Here is a 23,358-nt window from a genome sequence, read left to right on the forward strand (position 1 = left end):
GGATGGGCCACAGGGGCCGTCTCAGGAGCATCACCCACGTGTGAACCACGGATGTCACCCTGTACTTGGGACACATGCTCAGGGGTGGTCTCAGAGCTGGGTTTGGGACCCTACCAATGTGCTTCCATTGGCACTTCGTGGAGGCAGGACAGAATGAGAAACGTTAGAGCAGAGGCTGGAGAGCCGGCTCAGCTGGCAGTGGGCAGTGGGGCTGTCCTGTAAAGAGCCAAGCACTTGGGACAGCTGCTGTTGGCAGGTGGGGTGGGGCTGCAGGAATTCAGCCGCCTGAGCTCCAGGAAAGGCCAGGTGACAGGGAAATGGAGAGTCCTGCGTGGTCATGGCCAGGGGCAGGGGAGGAAGGCCCAAGAGGCTGCACTCAGGGGGCGTTCAGTGCCAAGGCCAGCCCTGTGTCTCCGCCCTCCTGGACTTAGCTCCACGGGCATCCCCAGCTGCATCCTGGCTGAGCCCCGCCCCTGGGACAGACTTCCCACAGCCACAACCCGCGGGGGCCCCGTGGGCGATCCGCTCCCTTCCGCGCAGCCGCAGGTCCCCCTCACGGGGAGGCCAGGCCCCCCACCAGCAGGGACAGAAGAGGCAGGAGGGGTACCGAAGGCCACTCTGCAGCCTGACTGATCCCGCACTGACAGTCGCAGTCTCCGGGCTTAAGGGTCGCTCTGGGGGTTCTGGGGGCCCGAGGGCCCACACTGGGGGCGGGGCAGTCCAGGAACTTGGGCCCCATGGGTTGGGGGGAGTCCGGCTCGGCTTTGATGCTGCCCTTCGGGAAGCGCCAGTAGTGGACGCCCTTGAAGAAGTAGGTGTCACCTGCGGGGAGGGAGGAGATGTTGGAGGGGCTGGTCCACGCCTGCCCATCCTCCAAACCCCTCTCTCCGCACCGCTTCTCCCCCGACCCCGGGGTCTGCAGGCCCTACCACCCCACGGCCCCTGGGCCCCCATCGCCCGGCCCCGCAGGAGCGCGAGCTCTCCCACCCGTGTTGCTGACGGTGACATCATCGGGGGCCGGCGGCGCGCCCTCCCAGAGGCTCAGGTCGCGCGGGTAGCCCGGGTCCGGGCTCGCCGCCGCCTCGTCGTACCGCCAGTACTGCCGCCCCCGGATCAGGTAGGTCTTCCCGTTGAGCGGCCAGGAGAACACGGCGTCCACCTCCTCCCCGGGGGGCAGCCCCAGCTCGGTGAGCGGGCGCGCGGCGCCCTCTAGCAGCCGGTCCTGGAACGACCAGAACTGCGGGCCTGCGGGCGGGGCGGGGGCCGGTGAGCCGCGCTGCGCATGCCCGGCGCTAGCCGCCTCCTCCCCCAAACCCGGATCCGACTGACCGCTAAAGAGGAGGATCCGGCCGTCCCGGTGCCGGGCGTAGGCGGCCTGAATCACCTTCACCTCGGCCGGCAGCCCCTCCCAGAAGCGGTGGAGCCGGGCGGGCCGTGGCGATACCAACTGTCCTGAGGGCTGGAGACGCCAGAACCAGGGGCCTGGGTTGGGGGACGAGTGTTCGGAAGAAGGCGTGGGTTATGGGCGTGAGATGAGACGGCAGGAGGTCACGCCTCTGTACACCCATCCGCTACCCCGCACCCCCCACGCCTGCCGGGGTGTGGCTGGGACACAGTGGTGGGTTTCCCCTCCCACCGCTGGGGGCGGGGCAGGGCGCAGGTCCATCCAAAATCAAGGCTGCAGGGGCTCTAGGGTGACCGGCTGGGCCAGGAGTTTCCCATTTGGGGCACTGAAAGTCCGGCATCCCTGCGACCCTCGGGGCCCCGGCGGCGGGTCACTCGAAGTGGGTGTGAAGCCAGTTGTATGGGGTCGGGGAGATGGAAGTCACTTACCTTTGAAGAAGAAAGTTTCGCCTCGGATGTTGGCGATGGCGTCAAAATTGCCATCACATCGATCAGGGAGGGGTTGTGAGGGGCTGGGGAGGAAAAGAGAGGTGAGCGGAGAGGAGGAGCGGGGTCCGGCTCCTTTTATTTAACCTTGACTACATCCTACAAGGCAGAGACTCTCACCTCCCCATCTCGAAGAGGACCCTGAGGCTAGGGAGCGCATCCAAAGCCTCCTCCCTGGAGAGGACTCACCTGTCCGGCGGCAGGGCAGGGGGCGGGGGAGGAGCCAGGGGCTTCCGTGTGGGCTTGTCATACGGGGTTTGGGGTGCTCTGCCTGTGGAGAGAGTGTTACAGGCCTGGGTCCCCTGACGCTACTGCAGAGGCCACCAGGGGGCGAGCACCCCGCCGCCACCGGTACCGTAGAGCTGCTGCAGGCCTTCGCGGTCGTCCTGGGACAGGCGGTACTCGGCGGGGCTGCCCACTGGGCCCTGGTAAAAGGGCCTCATGATGGAGTCGGGCGCTGAGGAGTGGCCCAGGCCCAGGGCGTGACCAAACTCATGAACAGCCACCGCAAACAGGTCCGTCCCCTCGCCATCTGGGGAGGAAGGGAGAATGCGCTCGAGCCGGGCCCCACCCCCACCCCTAGCGCCCCCAGGAAGCCCCGGAGAAAGGGGCCTTCTGGTGGACACAAACAGCCAGGAGGCGCTCCGAGGTGGCCGTGGCCGCCTCTGCGCAGACCCCCTCCCTGAGCCATCTTTTCCCTCCTCTGTGGGAGCACGTTTGGTAGTTCGTCTCCTGTCGCCTGGTTTGGCAGTGCTGCACACCGGGGGGATGGAAACAGTGTGGCAGGGGGTCTAGGTCAGGCAGCTAGATCCCGCGGGCTGCAGCTGAGAGTCTGCAGGCTGCAAGATCCCGAGGGCCGCAAGGAAGACCTGGCACAGCCAAACGCCTAAATGAATATTCTTTGAAAAAAAAAAAAGGAAACATTCTAGAGGAAGCAGGATCCTCTGAGTGTGTGGTTCTCTAGAGGGAGCCCCAGCTCTGGGGAAACTCCCTTCTCACAGCTCCAGAGGCCCCGCCCCTCCGCACCATTCTCACTCCCACCCACAGGGAAGGTAGGTCAGACTCCATGGCCCCCTCTCCCTCCCTCCATCCCCACCAACCTAGTGCCCAGGACCCCCAGTCCTCTATTTCCGCTCCATCTCTCCCTCCCACAGCCTCCACCCCCCACCCCTGCAGCCTGCATCTCTCAGAAGCTCTAGCAGGCACTCTCCAACCACAGCCCACTGACCATGGTGCCCAACCTCTCTGACCACAGAAGGCTTTTCCCTGGGGACCCAGCCCAGGCGCCAGGACCAAGCTGTCTCCATGCTCCCAGCTGCTGGCTGAACCCCAGCTCCTCATTGATTCCTGAGCCAGTGAGAAGCTAAGAAGGCACAGAGACAGCAAGAGAAACAAGCGGCGCCCCCCCGCCACCCCCAGGTTGATCTACCGTCATGGAAATCTCCAACTAGAGTGAGCAGTGGTGAAAGTGCAATGATGGGAAGTAACCTGGTAAACTGAAAAGCAAATTTCTCTCCACCCGTCCAGGCCACTGAGTGAGAATCTAAGGACAAGATGAGTGAGTCATAAGCAGAGCAGCAAAGGCTTGTCCTCAGTTACTTCTACCTCCTATCCTCATTTTACAGGTGAGGAAACTGAGGCACAGGGCGGTCAAGTTACATGACAGAGCCAGAACCCTGGCTGGGCTGTCCTGCTTCTCAGCAGTGGTTTCAGATGTCTTAGTCAAACTCATAAGGACTGCTGAATTCCCACGTTGACTGTGGCTTTTCTCAATATGCGCTGAGAGCTTTTTCTAAGAAACTGGATGGAGGACATTTGGTGTCTTAATCAGGTAGATCTTTTTTCCTATTTTACCACCTGCCCCCCGCAGCGTCCTTGCCTCTCCTCTGGCCACACCCCTTCCTTGCACCCTTATCAAGCTATGCAGCTAGGGAAATTACACAACCATGCAGATCCAGCTGGGGGAGCCTGGTGGGCTGTCGTCTATGGGGTCACACAGAGTCGGACACAACTGAAGCAACTTAGCGGCAGCGGCAGATCCAGCTGCAGAGACTCCCGGTGCTCGTCTCGGGGGGGTCCTCTGTACCTCCCCTCACCCTCACCCATGGCCTCAGTGAGCAGCTCCTTTGCTCCTCCCATTCACCCTCAAACCCAGACTCAAAGCCCCTCCAGGTGCTACCCAGTCCCAGCCCCAGCCTGCAACTCTTCGATGACAAATTTCCTGTTTCATCAAGACAGGCTGCTTGTGTCATCGGTAAGCTTCTGTGCATGGGGCACAGAGCTTCATCCCCTCCCAGCTCATCTCCTGCCTCTTGCCCTGCCCTGGGAGAGATCCTTGCCTCACTCACCTCCTCCAGGACAACGACAAAGCCTCACCCATCCGTTCATCTCTGCCTTCGTGCATGCATGCATCCATGTATCCCTCCATCCATCCACGTGTCCGTTCATCAGCTCATTGATCCATCCGTTAATCCACGATCCACGCACTCATCCCCCACCTCTTTCTATTAGCTTATCCACTCTCCCCGGGTCTTCAAGACTCCCTCATCCTAGGACAACCCCTGGACCTGTCTGCCCACCATCCACACCCCGCTTCCCCCCGCAAGCTCTCTGGTCAGCGGTCTGAACTCAGCCTTCTGTTGCTCAGCTCCTCTCATGCCTCTGTGGTCTGGATTCTCCCTCCACCCACCAAGCCATTGGGCTCTAAGGTCACTTTGTCCCCACAGGGCGAGATCCAACCATAAGTAACTTACTGGATGACTTGAAGCCCTGCTCACTGCTGCCCACTTCCTCCTTCGCTTGTCTTCCTAATCACCTTTCAACCTAGTTTTTCTCCATTTGTTTTCATCCCTCCCCCACCCTCCACCTGCCCCGCTCCCCATAACTGTGAGACTTCCCCACCTCTGAACTTGGTCTTCACATTCTACCTTCTCCTGGAACCTGACCCCCCAGGTACCACCAACTCTCAAATGTGCTGGAAGACCCAGCTCATAGTGGCCGACAGTGAACAGTGTGCTAAGACCCAGCTCATAGTGGCCGACAGTGAACAGTGTGCTAAGAGCTGTAGGCGAATTACTCGTTTCATCTGCAAGCCCGTGGGACCAGTACGTACTATTATCCCCATTCCTCAGGTGAGGAAACTGACCCTACTGAGGCCAAGTAACTGGCACACGAAGCAGCAGGCGGAGGAACCCTGAATTGAGTTCAGCTTCAACACCAAGTTCTTAAATGCTGTTACACAGCCTCCCTGCAGCGGATCTGTGTCTGCTATCCCCACCTCACCTAAGTCCCTCTGCAGAGCCTGAGGACCCATCCCCAGCAAATGGCTCTCCCTCCTGGCCCAGCCTCCCCCAGCAGTTCCAAGGATGGGGAGTGGGAGAGCTGGGCCCCCTGCCTCCAGGCAGAACCAACCCTGGGGCACTATTTACGTTCCAGAGAGTTCCCTGCGGGGTCAGGCTCTTCTCCAGCTGAGACCACATCCTAGCTTAGCTTCTCCCCCCTCCCTCCCCGACACATCTCTCCTGCTTTCCTTTCCCCTGAAAACGTGCCCCCCAAAACTGCTTGCAGAAGAATTTTCCTCTCGCACTCCAGTTCTGGGAAACCTGACTTAAGTTGGAGGGATCCAAATTCTAGCACAAGATACTAGACCATCAACGCACCACCTGCACCGACTCAGCACTGCAAACACAAGCCCTGACCCAAACTCACCTGCCTTCCCCAGCCTGCTCCTCCTCCTGCCCTCTTCTCACCTGCATTAATGGGACACCATCCTCCAGGGCCTTTGAGCCAGAAACCTGGCTGGTATCCGGCCATCCTCACCCCCTTTGCTTCCGAATCCAATCAGATCCCAATCTCTGTCCATCCTGATGGACTCCCCTCTGAGCTGCCACTGCCCTCCGCACCCACCCCCTCTTACCTGGACCCCCAGCTACCTCCCTGCCTCCCCGTCCCCATCTTGACGCCCACGGCAGCCAGTAGTATCTCTGGAATGCAAAACCTTCCACAGCTCCCACTGCCTTTGGAATCCGATTGTCCAGACCCCACCACGTGTCCTCCCAGACCCCTCTCATCATATGAGACTGGCCCTCCATCCTCTCTGGTCTGCTCCCAATAGCACGTGTGTGCCTTCCAACCCTGAATATCCCAGGCCGTTCCTCACCCCTGTACCCCCACCTCTGACTCCCCTGGCCTCAGTGAGCTCACTGGCTTGTGCTTTATGTGTCCCTTCCCATCCCCACCCTGGTACTCCAGGAGAGTGGACCCTGGGTACTAGTTGGCACACATTGTCTACATGTGAAACAAACAAAGTCACCGCTTCCAGGAAGTCCCCGTCCCTTCAGCCAGCTTTCGTGTGAGCACCCCCAGGCTTAAGGACTTCCTCTGTTGTGATTCCGCGTAATTGTGACACCCTGTGTAGCAACTGCCAGTTACTCTTCTGACTCAGCTACTGGCAGACCGTGTTCTTGCCCTTTTGAGTCCTCAGCCTCAACTTGGACTTCCCCTCTGTGATGGGTAATTTTCTGTGTCAACTTGGCCAGACTAGGGTGCCCCAATGCCTGATCAAGTACCAGTCAAGATGTTGTCGTGGAGGTTATTTTATCGGCATGAATAACATCTATAAGCCACGGTAAGTAGAGCAGATTATCCTCCATAGTGTGGGCGGGGCCCATCTAATCAGTTGAAGGCATTAAAAACCAAAACTGAGGTTTCCTGGAGAAAAAAGAATTCTGCCCAAAGACTGCAACATGGAAAGCCTGCCTGGGTTTCCAGCTGGCTTGCTCTGCAAATACTGGACTGAAAATTGCACCATCAAGTCTCCTGAATTTCCAACTTGCAGGCCTGCCCTACAGATTTTGGAGCTCACCAGGCTCTGCAATTCTTTGAGCCAGTTCCTTAAAGTAAATCACTTTCTCCACACACACGTACACACACCCATCTTACTGGTTCTGTTTCTCTGGAGAAGCCCAACTGATACAGCCTCCATTGGTAAATGTAATATAAACGTCATTCTTAAGGACATTCTTAAGGACAGGTGGTTCTGGACAGGGGACCTCTCAGAAGAGGGGAGATGGTACCTTTTGACCCAAAAGTCCAGGTCTCCTCATCGTCGAAGTGCGTGTCCCCAGAGATGGGGTGCTCCCCTGGGAAGAAGGCGTGGGCCAGGGTGCCCCCCTGCCCGTCGAAGGGGTAGCTGTCCTGGTGATAGGCCCGGGCAAAGTCGATGAGGATGTCAGGCTCCGTGGGCCCCTGCGAACCCACCTCCTGGAACCTGAGGTCTGACTCGGTGCCCCAGGTGGTCAGGGCATGGTGCATGAGGGTCCGCACCGTCTCCTGGCTCAGCGCGGAGCTCTGGGGGAAGGAGTTGACCCTGGAAAGAGGAGGGCCGAGTGAGGGGCTCTGAGGAGAATGGGTAGACACATGAAGCTGGGGCCCAGAGGGCAGCCCCAGGGTGGTCGAGAGGGCACCAGGACTGACCTCCACGTCAGTGTCCGCTTCTTCCACACGCTGCCGCTCAGAGCGTACCGGCGCCGCCGCCTCACCAGCCCCGCCGCCCCCAGCACGTCGGGCAGCGAGCAGCGGGGTTTATGCATCGTGGCCACCGTCACCGGGTCTGCAGGAGGTTGTGGCAGATGGGGGATCAGCAGCAGGCGTGAGCTAGCATCCTCCATGGGCAAACTGAGTCTCCAAGAGCTCCAGACACTTGCTCACAAAGGCCCCACAGCTTGCACTGGGAGCCGGGCTGTCTGATTCTGAACACCAGCTCGTACCAAACTATGGCACTGCCCTCTGGGTACGATCACCCTCCACACCTGGCCCTGGATGGATGCAAGAGTCTCAGGCCAGGATCTGGGTGGCCCGCTTCCCTGAGTCCTGGCAGCTGGACTCTAGAGAAAGAACCCTGGGGGTGCCGGGAAAACGCCTCTCTTAAAGGTTGGAAGCCCCTGGGAGACTAGCTCCCAAGTCCCCATCACATCCAGGTCAAGTTCAAAGTCCCCGGGCCAGTCAGGTCTCTGGAATCCCACTCCCCAGCTCAGCTCCATTCCCAGCAGTCCTCTCGGCTCCATGTGAAGGTCCAACCTCATCTTGTCGTTTGAGGTGGCGAGGAGCAACTAAGCACATCCTGGGGCCAGAAGGTTCTACCTCCCTCGCATCTGGACAGGACCCCTCTGCTTCCCTCTTCCTCTCATTTAACCCAACGGAGGAGCCTCTCAGCTCTGTCTCCGAAATACACATTCTGGATTCACTGGTTCTCATCACACCCTTGCCTGAACACTGGTCTCTGTGCGCCCCACTCTCCATTCTCCACCAGTAAGCAGTAAATAAACGTCGTTCAGTTGTGTCCGACTCTTAGCCTACCAGGTTCCTCCGTCCATGGGATTTTCCAGGCCAAGAATACTGGAGTGGGGTGCCACTGCCTTCTCCAGGAGATCTTCCCAACCCAGGGATCGAACCTAGGTCTCCCGCATTGTAGGCAGACACTTTACCGTCTGAGGCACCGGGGAAGTCCAGTAAGCAGAGGAAACTCTAAAGTGTAAATGAGGTCTCCTTGCCTCCCTCCTTCAAACCCTCTCAGCGATTCTTATCACTTTTGAAGTCAAACCAAAACACCCTTCCTGGTCCCTAATCAGGCTCTTGTTTAGCTCTGCAGTCCACCTTTCATCACAGGCATGCAAGCCTGTGTCTGCCACAGGGCCTTTGCACCGGCCTGCGAGATCGCCTCCCACATCTCCCCATGGTTGTTTCGCCCTCTTTGTGTCCTAGGAATTCTTCATGTCACATGAGCTCCTCCCGGCTCACGTGACCTATTTCAGAGGGGCCTGCCCTGCCTGACCAGCCCCTGAGGATCATTACCATTTTATTTTCTTCAGAACACTCATCACTGTTCTTGCTCTGTGCCTCTCTCGCTCTAGAACGTAGGCTCCATGTGAGTGGGGACCTCCTCTACCTCGTTCACCACTATACCAGTGGAGCCTGGAATGACCTCACATGTCAGTTCATCGGGAAGAGATTCCTGATAAATATTTACTGAAACAGGAATGTCTTAGCACCTCCAGGGTTGGGACCTGAGGTCAGCATATTCACAGCCCTGGTGATTCAGCTACATGCAGATGTTTAGACCCTGCAGTTGGTGGGGTGGGCAACAATGGTCAGGCTGGGTGCGGGGCCAAGACAGGGCTGGGGGCCACCTACCCAGGACGCCTGTCTCCGGCAGGCCAGCAAACCTCTGCATGACCTTGATCGCATCCCGAAGTTTTGCAGGGCTCTGCAGCTGGGCCTGGGCAGGGTGAGGGGGCGGCAAGTAGCCATAGCGGGTCAGCCAGTCCTAGACCAGAGGTGGGAACAGGGGAAGCAGAAAGGCTCATGGAGGGACTCTCCCATCCAACCACCATCCTGGAAGCCTCACCACTCACCAAGCATGGCCAGCCCCGGGGAACCGTCTGCTCCCTACCTCAAGGTCCAGGCCCTCCAGCCCCGGCTTTGCTAGTGCTCATCTGTTGCCAAGAGTGCCCACCTCTCCACCCCAACCCTTTTTCAGATTTCCAAATTCTGGCCCTCAGCCTCCTGACGAATCCAAGAATTCGGGTCCCCAGTCTCCACCCTCGGTCACGAATCCAAGGATTCCGGTGCCCAGTCTCTATCCTCGGTCACTCTTTGGACATTTGGAAAGCGTCCCCAGCCTTCTCTGAACCCAGAAGTCCAGGCCCCGGCTCCCCTCTCTCAGCTCTGTTGCAGAACGGAGCCGGCGGACCCCTGCACTCACCACGCCCAGGCTCACGTCCTGCGCCGAAGGCTCCCGGGCGCGAGCGAGCGGCTGCAGCAGCGGGAGCAGCAAGACCAGGAGCCGGAGCATGGCGCTCTCCTCCCCAGTGGCCGGCTGGGCTCCCGGGGACCTGCCCCGCGCCGCCCTGGAGATCTGGGGAGGAGGTCGGGGGCCCGGAGAGGCTCAGGGGACCTGGCACCGCGTACGAGAACCGGGCGAGGGGGTGAAAAGGTGGCGTGCGGGGATCTGGGACCTTGGGAGGTACGATGCGGGGGGTACTGGGGCGTCCAGGCGAGGGCCGGGAAGGTTGAAAGGGCACGGGCTCCGGGTCAGCGGCGCGGGCTCCCGGGGGTGCGCACAGGTCCGGTCGGCGCCGACGGCCTGTCGTCCGGACAGGAGCCGCTAGCCCGGCAGGGCGGGGCAGGGCGGGGCGGGGCAGGCGGAGACGGCGCGGCTGGGAGCCAGGGCCCAACCTTCCGTCGTCGGTGATGGCTAAAGACCCCACCGGATCCAGGGCCTCCCCGAGGGCTTCAGAGGGCCCGGCCGCAAGTTTCTCTTCCCAGATCCCTGCTCCAATGGGACTCTCCGGAGGGCCGCTCGCTTCTGCTTTCTCAGATCCGCGCCGCCGGGCCCGGGGGAGGGGCGGCTCGGGGCCCTCCCCTCCCCCCACCGCCCTTCCTGGAGACCCCAGGGCGCGCGGCGGGCGCTTAGGCTGGGGGATTTCCGGGCAGCGGGCGGCTGGGCTGCTACCCCCTCAACGGGGCTGCGTCACGCCCCCCGCGCACCCTTGCCGACCCCGCACTTCCCCCACCCCGCCCCCCGCCGCCCGGGTGTGCGCGCCTGGGGCTGCCTGTGGTCCCTGAATTAATTCCCCTAACCACGTGGGCTGCGAGGGTCTCTGCTTCCCACGCCGAGGTTCTAGCGTCTCTAGATCCCAGACCCGGGGACTACCTTGGGGCAGGTACTGGGCTTTTAAAATCCTCGCAAGGCTTCCCAGGTGGCTCAGTGGTAAAGAATACGCCTGCTAATGCAGGAGACTCAGGTTTTATCCCTGGGTCGGGAGGATCCCCCGGAGAAGGAAATGTCAACCCACTCCACTCTTCTTGCCTGGGAAATGCCTTGGACAGAGGAGCCTGGCGGGCTACAGTCCATAGGGTCCCAAAGACTCGGTCACCACTTAGAGACTAAACGACATCCTCGCAGGAGCTAGAGCGCCTGTGGCAGGTCGGTCGGAGCGCAGCGTGGAGGAGGGGGCGAATGGGAAGAGACCCGGGCGGCAGAGCCGCCGCTCACGCCCGCGGGGAGCCGGGTGCTGGGAGGCCGAGCAGCTGGAAAAAGATGAGGAGGAAGCGGGGGTGGACTTCCTGTCGGGGGAGGCGGTCTGCGGAGGTGGGCCGCGATGGGACCCCTGTGTGCGTTTTAAACAAAATAAACAGTGAGCAGGATTAGCAAGGTAGAGATGCAAACGAAAACATCAAGATCCTGTGCCGAGCCGCTGGGACTGCAAGAACAAACCACCACAGACCAGGAGGCCCGAACAGCAGTTTATTTCCTTACTTCTGGAGGCAAAGGTGTTTTTCCCAAGGCTTCTCACCTTGCAGGTGGCTCAGTGGTCCTTCCTCTGCCCAGGCAACCCTGGTGTCTCTGTGTCCATATCCCCGCTTCTCATAGAAACCAGTCACGCTGGTCGAGGGCCCACCCCAACGGCCTCATTTTACCTTAATCGCCTTTTTATAGTCCTGTCTCCAAATGCAGTCACATTTTGAGGGGCTGGAGGTTAGGACTTCAACCTATGAATTTAGGGACACAGCTCAGTCCATATTGGATCCCCCTGTGCAATGAAAACGTCCCCTCCTCCTCCTGCTGGGTCTCCTCTGCTCTCACACACGGCCACACTCACAACACTTCTGACACCAGATGTGTGGGGTTTCTTCCCACGTCAGGCAGTTCTGTGTGACACCAGCCAGGGTGTCCTTCAATTCGGACCATAGCTAGAGTTATCTAAGATCCCACAGGTTAAGAGTTCAGGCCCGCAAAGCTGCTCCCTGCTTCAGATGCAGGCAGGAGGTCTGCAGGTCACCCTAGGTCAGCCAGGTTGGCTGCAAGTCAGAGGTTCACATGCCTTCCCCCTCCGTGGATTCAGTTGTTTGTTAGACCAGCTCACAGAACTCAGGGAAACATTGGGATTTTCCTGGTGGTCCAGTGGCTCAGACTGTGTTCCCAGTGCAAGGGGCCCAGGGTTCTACCCTTGGTCAGAGAAGGAGATCTTGAATGCCGCAACTAAAGATCCCACAGGCTGCAACCAGCGCAGCCAAATAAAACCCCCAAAAAACAATATGTAGCTTGAAAGACACTGTCGTGTCACAGAATTCCACGCAGTCAGCAATCACCCCCATCCGTAGCCAGGGTGAGGTTGCAGTCTTCCATCCGATCTTGTCAGATTCCAAAAGCAAGAGTAGTCTTGGCACAAATGGCTTCACCCTTCCGGGCATCTGGTTGTAATTGAACTAAGAGATAATATCATCTCTTGCTCTGAGCCTCTTTCGAGGCGTTAATGTAATACTGGCTTTCCCTCATGACATAATTAATTTATCTTTACTCTTAGCTCCTGTTCCGCCTTCTCTATACAGATCCTGTTCTGCTTTCTCTGCACTGATTCCCCAAAGGCTTCCACCTTTGGAAGGGACATTAAGTGGGGCTACTGTCCTGGTCCAAACTGCAGGCAGCGATGCTAGACCAGTCGGTGTCTCCCTCCTTGGCCCACAGAGGCTGTGGTCACACAGGTGCAGAACTGGTGAGCTTTTTTTTTTTTTTTTTTAAGGAAAGCAAAGTGTTGATTTACACGTTGGTCTGTACACAAGAGTTCCCCGGGGAGCCTGTCTCTGAGAGCCTGCTCTTTTTTGTCTCAGAAGCAGGTGGGAGGTGCAGGGCTCAGGATGCAGCCTTGGAGCTGGTGAGCTATCTTTAAACAGCACCGCTGTAGCTGCATTCGCTGTCGACACTGACTGTCACGGGGGTGAAGGCATACGTTGCCCCAGCAGGCACTTAGGAATTCTGACATAAGGTTTGAAGTAGTGTTTCTGTCTCTTATTTGGGATTCATCGCTGTCTTGGGCACTTGTGTTTGCAGCCCTGATCATAGGAGCAGGTGTGTGCTATGTCACTTCAGTCGTGTCTGACTCTTTGCTACCCTATGAACTATGTAGCCCAGCAGGCTCCTCTGTCCATGGGATTCTCCAGGCAAGAATACTGGAGTGGGTTGCCATGCCCTCCTCCAGGGGATCTTCCTGACCCAGGGATCAAACTCATAATTTTTATGTCTCCTGAATTGGCAGGTGGGTTCTTAACCGCTAGCGCCACTTGGGAAGCCAGATGGGAAGAAAAAAAGTGGTATGAAGGGAAACAACAACAACAAAAAATGAGGTGGTATATGGGTATTTTCCTGCCTTGGCAAAAACTGCATAGTCTGACCTGCATTTCTCCCTGCTTTGTCTTCCCCAGATCCACCAGAAAAACAGAGACACCCCCCAGTGGGGACACTCCTTTGGCCACACTCAGGTCTGTGTTACAAGTGGAGGTTTGTAACCCAGCTCTTTCAGTTCAGTTCAGTTCAGTCCCTCAGTCGTGTCCGACTCTTTGCGACCCCACGAATCGCAGCACGCCAGGCCTCCCTGTCCATCACCAACTCCCCGAGTTCACTCAAACTCATGTCCATCGAGTCGGTGATGCCATTCAGCCATCTCATCCTCTGTCGTCCCCTTCTCCTCCTGCCCCCAATCCCTCCCAGCATCAGAGTCTTTTCCAATGAGTCAACTCTTTGCATGAGGTGGCCAAAGTACTGGAGTTTCAGCTTTAGCATCATTCCTTCCAAAGAAATCCCAGGGCTGATCTCCTTCAGAATGGACCGGTTGGATCTCCTTGCAGTCCAAGGGACTCTCAAGAGTCTTCTCCAACACCACAGTTCAAAAGCATCAATTCTTCAGCGCTCAGCTTTCTTCACAGTCCAACTCTCACATCCATACATGACCACAGGAAAAACCATAGCCTTGACTATGTTGAGGCTTAGTTGGCAAAGTAATGTCTCTGCTTTTGAATATACTATCCAGGTTGGTCATAACTTTTCTTCCAAAGAATAAGCATCTTTTAATTTCATGGCTGCAATCACCATCTGCAGTGATTTTGGAGCCCCAAATAATAAAGTCTGACACTGTTTCTACTGTTTCCCCATCTATTTCCCATGAAGTGATGGAACCAGATGCCATGATCTTCGTTTTCTGAATGTTGAGCTTTAAGCCAACTTTTTCACTCTCCTCTTTCACTTTCATCAAGAGGCTTTTTAGTTCCTCTTCACTTTCTGCCATAAGGCTGGTGTCATCTGCATATCTGAGGTTATTGATATTTCTCCCGGCAATCTTGATTCCAGCTTGTGTTTCTTCCAGTCCAGCGTTTCTCATGATGTACTATGCATATAAGTTAAATAAGCAGGGTGACAATATACAGCCTTGACGTACTCCTTTTCCTATTTGGAACCAGTCTGTTGTTCCATGTCCAGTTCTAACTGTTGCTTCCTGACCTGCATACAGATTTCTCAAAAGGCAGGTCAGGTGGTCTGGTATTCCCATCCTTTTCAGAATTTTCCACAGCTTATTGTGATCCACACAGTCAAAGGCTTTGGCATAGTCAATAAAGCAGAAATAGATGTTTCTCTGGAACTCTCTTGCTTTTTCGATGATCCAGCGGATGTTGGCAATTTGATCTCTGGTTCCTCTGCCTTTTCTAAAACCAGCTTGAACATCTGGAAGTTCACGGTTCAGGTATTGCTGAAGCCTGGCTTGGAGAATTTTGAGCATTTCTTTACTAGCATGTGAGATGAGTGCAATTGTGCAGTAGTTTGAGCATTCTTTGGCATTGCCTTTCTTTGGGATTGGAATGAAAATTGACCTTTTCCAGTCCTGTGGCCACTGCTGAGTTTTCCAGATTTGCTGGCATATTGAGTGCAGCACTTTCACAACATCATCTTTCAGGATTTAAAACAGCTCAACTGGAATTCCATCACCTCCACTAGCTTTGTTCGTAGTGATGCTTTCTAAGGCCCACTTGACTTCACATTCCAGGATGTCTGGCTCTAGATTAGAGATCACACCATCATGATTATCTGGGTCGTGAAGATCTTTTTTGTATAGTTCTTCTGTGTATTCTTGCCACCTCTTCTTAATATCTTCTGCTTCTGTTAGGTCCAGACCATTTCTGTCCTTTATCGAGCCCATCTTTGCATGAAATGTTCCCGTGGTATCTCTAATTTTCTTGAAGAGATCTCTAGTCCTTCCCATTTTGTTCTTTTCCTCTATTTGTTTGCATTGATCACTGAGGAAGGCTTTCTTGTCTCTTCTTGCTATTCTCTGGAACTCTGCATTCAGATGCTTATATCTTTCCTTTTCTCCTTTGCTTTTCGCAAAGGTCAGTGGCGGCCAGGAGGAGACACCTCGGGTCCGAGGTCAGGGGCGGCGGCCGAGAGGAGCTACCCAGCGTCTGAGGCCAGAGGAGGCAGCCGAGAGGAGCCACCCAGCACTGGAGGCCAGGGGCGGCTGGTCTCATTTTAAACAACTAGTGTTTCAACTGGTCGCTCCAGTTCCCTACCAAACGGGTACTCTGGACATCACAGGCAACCAAGTGTGGTCCTCGGTCTGAAGAAATGATGACCGGCCATGCACACTGGCACAGTGTTCTGTTCCAGATCTTTTATGTCATTCTGAGCATTTGTATCTACCCCTGGGTAAGCAAAGCCCACTCCAGAGTCGGGGTCTATTCCAGGCAGGACCCATGTGCACCCCCAGGACACCAGAATTAGTCTCACCTGCCAGTTATGATCCAGGTCTGCCCCCCAGAGAATGTGCCACCTCAGGAGGGGCTACAAGAGGACCATGTCCAGATTCAGCCCCATCTCAGTATTGCTGCAGGGGTCCCATGCCCACTTACTTCATGGGTCCAGGTCGTGGCCACCTTAAGTGAACACACCGAATCTCTGCTGATTAAGCTGGAAGAGGGTTCCAACAATGGGCACTGAAGTGTCAAATCCTACTTACAAGTGCCCTCAAATTTCCAACGTGATTTCCACAGGGCTGTGCCCCATATGGGCATCCTTTTATTTATTTATTTTTAATTTTTTCTTTTTGGCCTGGCCTTTCAGCTTGCAGGATCTTATTGCGCCAACCAGGGATCAAACCCAGGCCCCTGCAGTGGAAGCGCAGGTTAGGAGTCCTCACCACTGGCCCACCAAGGAAGTCCCCAGGCATCCCTTTAAGAAGCTAGTTTTCCATCACCCTCCTGCCTGACCGTGAGTCTGTAGAAACCAAAACATAGGAAATTTCACCACTGCCAATTCTCCCATCACAGCTCAGAAAACAGCTTGCAGTTCAGCCCACCAGGCTGACCTGTTTTCACCTTCTTTGGTCAGAGTGGTGACCTTCCAAAGACGAGGTTGTCTGTTCACCTGGGAACTACTGTCTACAGGCCGAGCAGCTCTTTGAAGGTCATTTAAGAGCTGTTAATGGGGCATTCGCTGTCCAGAGGTGGAATTCAGAACTGCTCACACAGTGGCACATTCAGTCCTCAGAGAAGAGGCTCCCTGCTCCTGTCGGTCTCCGCAGGCAGCACCATCCTGGGAAAACCACTTCCGTCCTATGAGGGGACTTTTCTGGGCACTGCCATCTCCATTGGAGCATTTTTCTGACATCTGCCTAGGCGTTATGGATATTTCAGGTTTCAAGATCATTGTATGTCCTTTAGTCATAGGGTAGCTTCAGTTAACGTCTGAAAACTAGGTCCTGTAATCCCCTACCTAGGAACCTTCAAGTTGCAAACTTTCAAAGATGCAAGCGCACACTGGCATATGCAGTCACATAAGGCGTGAGTGACATTACAGCTTGCCGTCCGTCTCCTATTGCTGACAACCTTTCAGCTCTACCATCTCCCACCTCCTCTGCCCGCTCCAGTCAGTAACTCTTCTTCCTGTTCACTTGATGCCAGCCCCTGTATGCCAGCTGTTGCACTGTATTACTGTACTTTTCAGGGTGCAGTGTGGTAAGATTAAAAATGTCTCTTTCATTTTTTTGTTTCTAATATACTATTTGAGTGAAAAGTATTATAAGACCATCACAGTTCAGGAGTGCATAGCTGATTGTGTTAGTTGGGTACCTAGGTTAGCTTTTTTGGACTCCAAATGCACTCTTGGAATGGAACTTGTTCATATGTAGGCGACTTACTGTAGTAAATAACCCTGGAAACTCTCTAGTTAAAGTCCCAGTAGTCATCGCTGGGCATGCTCACAAGCTTTTGCCTTAAGCCACAGTCTACACTCCACATAGTGCTACTGTGCAGAGATTTTGTCTGAGCCGGCACCCCACCTTCTATTCCACACTGTGTGGACTCGGGCAATCTTACTGGTTCCTGTTTAGCTTGTCCACATAACCTTGCTTGAAATTCAGATTTGCACACCTTCTGTTTCACAGTACTATTTAGGGAAACAGTCCCCAGTCAGATACAGTGTCAATCCCATAATTCAGTTCAGTTCAGTTCAGTTCACTTGCTCAGTCATGTCCCACTTTGCGACCCCATGGACTGCAGCACACCAGGCTTCCCTATCCATCACCAACTCCTGGAACTTGCTCAGACTCATGCCCATTGAGTCAGTGACGCCATCCAACCGTCTCATCCCCTGTCGTCCCCATCTCCTCTTGCCTTCAGTCCTTCCCAGCATCAGGGTCTTGTCCAATGAGTCAGTTCTTCACATCGGGTGGCCAAAATATCAGAGCTTCAGCTTCAGCATCAGTCCTTGCAATGAATATTAAGGACTGATCTCCTTTAGGATGGACTGGTTTGATCTCCTTGCATTCCAAGGGACTCTCAAGAGTCTTCTCCAACACCACAGCTCAAAAGCATCAATTCTTCAGCATCAGCTTTATTTATGGTCCAACTCTCACATCCATACATGACTACTGGAAAAACCATAGCTCTGACTAGACAGACCTTTGTTGGCAAAGTAATGTCTCTGCTTTTTAATATGCTGTCTAGGTTGGTCATAGCTTTTCTTCCAAGGAGCAAGTGTCTTTTAATTTCATGGAAATCAAAATTTCATTGAAATCTTTTCATTTCAATCCCATAATTGCACTCAGGTAAAAGAGGCACTTCACAGAAAGTCTGACTGATTATTCCAATTAGTAGAATTCCAACTAGTAGAACTTTTACCGTAATTCCATAGACCCTGTGATTTCATCTATAGGTTTGGAGTTTATGATACCAGGTAGGGGAAATGTGCCCAGTAGGACATAATATTCGTTCCCATGAAACATTAGGTAGAGGAGACACCACTGCTCACATAAAGCCTGTTCAAACATCCCACCTTCCGTAAGCTCATGAGCTCTTGCCATTCTGTGCTCTGTTCTCTCAGTCTCACTGCAGCCGAGTCAGGGCTTCATACACAGAGTTTTGGTACCACAGTGAGTGAGGCCCCTGTGTCCAGGAGTGCTGGGGACTTCCCTTCTCCTCCGCACCCGCCCCCCGCCGCTGCCCCCACCCCCCCCAGTTTCCCACTCTTGTGCAAAAGGCTTTGGATCAGAGAAGATTCTGGAAGATGGTGATGCAGGAAGCACCAGAAATCTGTCTCCCGACCTGGGCAGCAACTGCAGGGCAGAGTCTCTCTGATGGAACTGTTCTGGAACCCTGAAGGCTTCCAACTTCAAGGGGAAGCCTCCGACCGTAAATGAACATCCGACAGTCAATGGGCATCCCCGTCAGCTCTCAGTCCGGTAGCCCCGCCCATCCCCGACCTGGAGGGCTTCCAGAAAGGACCTGAGCAGAAACAAACCGGTCCCCCAGGGGTGGGGGATCTGGGCTCTGATGGCTTATCACCGAGGTGCAGACAGAGGGGGCTGAAGTCATTCTTGCAGCCCCTGCCCCCTGCTGTAGCCTCCGCCTCCCTCCCAAGTGAGGATTTAAAGGGCCGGACCCCTTTTTCACCGCCTTTTTTCGATTTTTCCCTTTTGGGAGTCAGACACTAAAGAAGAGGACATTAAAAAAAAAAGAAAGAAAGAAACCCTACATCCACGGGGAAAATTAGAAAGTAACTGTGTGTCCCCAAGGCTCAGAGAAGACCTAAGAACATATAAAGTTCACACTTCAGTCACAGACAGCCTATAACATTAAAAAAATAAAAATAATAAAGCTCCCAAACAACAATAAAAACCAACAAACCCTGGGGAAGGGAGAGAATCTGACTTTCAGAGTTACCACATTATTAGATTTAAATGTCTGGTGTTCAACAAAAATCACAGGGCAAACAAAGAGACAGGAAACGTGGCCAGTTCAAAGGAAAAACACTGACAGAAAACTGTCCCTGGAAGACTTGTGTGCGTGCATGCTAAGTTGCGTCTGACTCTTTGCAGCCCCATGGGCTGTAGCCCGCCGGGCTCCTCTGTCCATGGGATTCTCCAGGCAAGAACACTGGAGTGGGTTGCCATGCCCTCCTTCAGGGGGATCTTCCAGACCCAGGGATCGAACCTGCGTTTCTTTATCTCTTGCGTTGGCAGGTGGCTTCTTTACCACTAGCGTCACCTGGGAAGCCCTGAGAAAGACTCAATGGCAGACAAATTCTATACAGTTCCACTAATATGTGGTACTTAGAGCTGTCAAATTCACAGAGACAGGAAGTACAGTGGTGACTGCCAGGGGCCAAGAGTGGGCAGAGTTTCAGTTTTATAAGCTGAAAGGAGTTGTGGGATTGAGGGTGCTCATTTCTGCACAGCAATATGACTGTATTTAATACCACTGACCTCTACACTTAAAAATGGTCAAGATGATAAATTTTATATATGTGTATTATACCACGATAAGAAAAAAAGGTTAATTTTGGGAAAACTATATGATTCCTTTTATGTTTAGCAAATGCAAACCAATCTACTGGGATAGAAAGCAGTTGGTTGGTTGCGGGGAGGCAGAAGGGAGGAATTGAAACTGAGTAGAACACTGTGGTACCCCGCCCCCCACCCCAGATACAAAGGTCCTTCCATGCCCCCTGCCTCTTGTTTATAGAAAAGCTGAAGTCACCCAAGTTTGATCCCTGGTCAGAGAACTAGATCCCATGTACCGCAACTAGAAAACCAGGCACAGCCAAAGGAGAAAAGGAAAGCTGAAGCCTCCCGATCCTCCCTGAGTCACAGAAGAGCAGGCTCAAGCAGTTAATGATCCGGACAATGGAATCATAGCACCTTTCAGTGTCACATGTACACTCCAGAGTTGCTTTACAGTTACTGTAACTGCTCCCTGGGGGGGAAGGGCTAACTGAATGATGGCCAGACAGCAGCCATGATATAAGCTGTGCCATCTTGAGCAGTACTGAATTTATGGTGAGCGACATTCCAAGAGCTGGCCCCAAGAGAATGGGATTAACGGTATTGCTCATAATAGTCTGTATCTTTGCGGACATCAAAATAACTGTAGCTTGCTCTGCCCACATGTGTAAGCGGGCAACTAAAATTGTCAGCAGAGATGCTCCAGACCCATGTCGACATATTCCACTCTAAGAATAGGCACCCTATGTCAGCAGGAGAAAGTTGTAGGAGACAGACCTTTGCCCATGATGCCCTGGAAATAGAGTGAGGATATGTAAGCAGCTTTTTGCAGGAAAAGAGGGTTTGTTTTCTTTTTGCAGGAAAGAGCTCTCTGCAGGAGGTCCCTTTTGTTTTATCACTTTAGCAAAGCCGTATTGTAACTAACCTCCGGCCCAAGCCCACTTTTCAAATCTTTTGCTCACACAATACTTTGCCTAAACTGTTTTCTTTCCTTAGATCAAAGAAATAGAGATGAAGAAAAAGGAATTAACAGATGGCTAGATTTCTTCCTTAGCTTCCCCTTCAGTAATCTCCCAAAGAAATTATGTGAACCAGATAACATCGAAAGAAAGGTTACAAGGCTGCCTGCAAAGGGAGATGGCGGTCAATGATTAGCTGAGATTACTTTCCGTTTTTCTCTTCTGAAACGTTCATGGCCAAGCAGAACTTCAGAGAGAGTTCTGGGACACAAGTCTGCCTTCTCCCCAGCTTGCTAGCTTCCCAATTTTTTTTTTTTTTCTGGCCACATGCACGGTTCTCAACCAGGGATCAAACTTGCGCCTCCTACACTGGAAGCCTGGATCGTAATTACTGGGTCACCAGGGAAGTCCCTCTCTCCGCTTGTTTTCCTTTGTTTCATTCTATCGATATTCGTTTTATTCACCTTGTTTTTAATAACCCTTAAAAAATTGTTCACCTGCTGAGATCTATCTCTTGATTCTCTACTCTGCCTTTCCCGATTTTCTTGTTAGTTAGCCTGATGTTTCTTTAGTAAGACCCAGAAGGGGGAGCTAGGACCACAAATTCATAAGGCTTTCTGAACTGTCCTTTGGTTTTGGCAGTAGTCAGGTTATCTGAGGTACTCACGCAGAAGGGCCACCCCAACCACAGCACGCACTGTGGCCCTGGTGAGGGGCAGCCTCGGTGGGTGAACGTCCAGGTCCACTGTGGATTGGCTGCACCAGGTCTTAGTGGCGGCGCAGGGGATCTTTTAGTTGGAACGTGTGGGATCTAGCTCCCCGACCAGAGCTCGAACCTGGGCCCCCTGCATTGGGAATGTGAAGTCTTAGCCACTAGACCACCAGGGAAGTCCCTCCAGGTCATCACAAAGTCCTTCCGGGTCATCCCAGGTGGCTGGCATACAACATTATCAGCCGCTTCATCTGGAGCGTTCCTTTTGGTGTTTATGGGGGGAGATGGAGAGTTCTCTTTCTCAGGGAAATTAGACCTTATGGGGGCTTTTATCTAGTTCACCAGGCTGGCTGTTCCCTCGGAAATAACCTCCTAAAGGGCTGGATCCTGTAAAAACCATCTGTGATGGCTTCATGTTGAGCTGTGTGTCCCCATTCAGACTCTGCAGATTCAGAACCAGGGAACGGCCCCTAAGCTAGTGACTCTCACCATCCCTTTCAGTAAAGGGTCTTCAAGAAGGTGAGGATAAGGATACACAAAATGAGAAGTCCCTGCAGGCTGTCCCTCTGCTCTCAGTAGCTCCTTGGGTTTGCCCTTCCCCGCACCCTGACTCCCTTCCTGGTGACTCGAGGTCTCAGAGGTACTTAGAGTTGTCCCAGTGTGACTCTTCCCTCTGTGGCTGGCACTAGACTAGTGGTCAAACCTCAGATTCACCGAAATCTGCCCAGTACCAAGGTTCCAGCCAGCACTCCCTTTTACTTTCCTTCTAGCTATCACAGATAACAATAATAACCGGCAAAATATTAATAGTTTGCTTTTTTCTTATTGCTTTTCATTTCTTTCTGCCTCCCTTAAACCAACTCCCTGGGAGTTGGATCCCTTCCTAAATTCCGTTGCCAGCTGTTACTTTCAGTACTTGAGTACAGGGGGCTTCCCTGGTGGCTCAGTGGTAGAGAACCCACCTCTCACTGCAGGAGACACGGGTTCAATTCCTGTGTCAGGAAGATCTCCTGGAGGAGGGCATGGCAACCCAGTCCAGTATCCCTGCCTGGGAAATCCCATGGACAGAGGAGCCTGACAGGCTTCAATCCATGGGGTCGTAAAGAATTGGACACAACTGAGCAGCTAAACAATAAAAACAACAATCTGAGTACAGCACAGCTGCTTCTCCAGACTGTGGGTGACCACATGGCCACCAGGAAGCAGAATCTCTGCAACCTTGCCCCTTCATCCTTTCTCTTCCCAACCCACCTGTTTCCATGAGTTCCAGCAAAACCCACTTCACTGACAGCAACTTAACGAAAGCCTCATCTCTCCTAGCCTCTTATTCACAAGGGCTTTAGGAGCTTTGTACCAGAAACTGAGAGCAGAGACTGATAAGTAAGTTTTCTATTATTTCATACCATGTCCATCATCAGATTGGCAAAAATGATAAAGCCTTGTAGTCGCTAGGTTCGGGCCAGATGAAACTCACACTCTGCTTATAGGAGTATGTTTCATGGTTGCTCTGTGATGGGATCAAACCTTCCACACAAAATTTGGTTCAGGGGACTTCTGCAGGGGGTTCAGTGGCTAAGACGCCATGCTCCCAATGCAGGGGGCCTGGGTTCAACCCCTGGGCAGGGAACTAGATCCTACATACAGCAACTAAGAGTCCGCAAGCTGCAACTGAAGATCCTGCGTGCTGCAGCTGAAGATCCTGCGTGCTGCAAGTGAAGATCCTGCATGCTGCAACTAAGACCCAAATAAATGAGCAAAAATACATTTAAAAATAAATGTGGTTCAGATGTGAAGATTGATGAGGCCACAGGGAGCAAGAGAACAGGATGAGATTGGTGACTCACGTAGTGAGGCTTCCTGGGGTGAGCCGGGCAGGTGTTCCAGCAGGTTTGAAATGGCTTGAGAGGGCGGGGAGGGGCCTTCGCTGTGGTCAAGGGGAGAGGCTGGGCTGAGGGCCCCTCCACTCTGGCCAGAGCAATCCTGGATTAAGTTTCTCTCCTCTGCATGGAAGCAGGCATCAGGGCCTTCTTATTAGTTTGTCCAGATGTGGGACATGAAGAAAGAGGAAGCCTGTTTTAGGCCATCAACAAACATCAGTAATGGTGTTAGACTTTTTATTACAGAGTGTAAATTAATACCTACCCCTTGGGCCATATTTACTAAAGAGGTGAAGTCGCTCAGTCGTGTCCGA

At 53.8% G+C, this 23,358-nt stretch overlaps 1 protein-coding gene across 1 annotated transcript; it reads right to left on the reverse strand.

Moving 5' to 3' along the window:
- Positions 1-531: 531 nt before the first annotated feature.
- Positions 532-9,762, reverse strand: MMP25 (matrix metallopeptidase 25). Its single transcript, XM_068968780.1, has 10 exons — positions 9,653-9,762; positions 9,082-9,214; positions 7,366-7,501; positions 6,966-7,258; positions 2,246-2,422; positions 2,080-2,161; positions 1,834-1,916; positions 1,330-1,482; positions 988-1,245; positions 532-822 (listed from the first exon to the last, which is right to left on the reverse strand). The coding sequence occupies exons 1-10, from the start codon at positions 9,740-9,742 to the stop codon at positions 554-556; spliced, it is 1,674 nt and encodes a 557-aa protein (XP_068824881.1). The 5' UTR covers positions 9,743-9,762; the 3' UTR covers positions 532-553.
- Between the last annotated feature and the right edge of the window lie 13,596 nt (positions 9,763-23,358).

This window comes from Capricornis sumatraensis, chromosome 3, assembly GCF_032405125.1.
Source record: "Capricornis sumatraensis isolate serow.1 chromosome 3, serow.2, whole genome shotgun sequence".
NCBI lineage: Eukaryota > Metazoa > Chordata > Mammalia > Artiodactyla > Bovidae > Capricornis > Capricornis sumatraensis.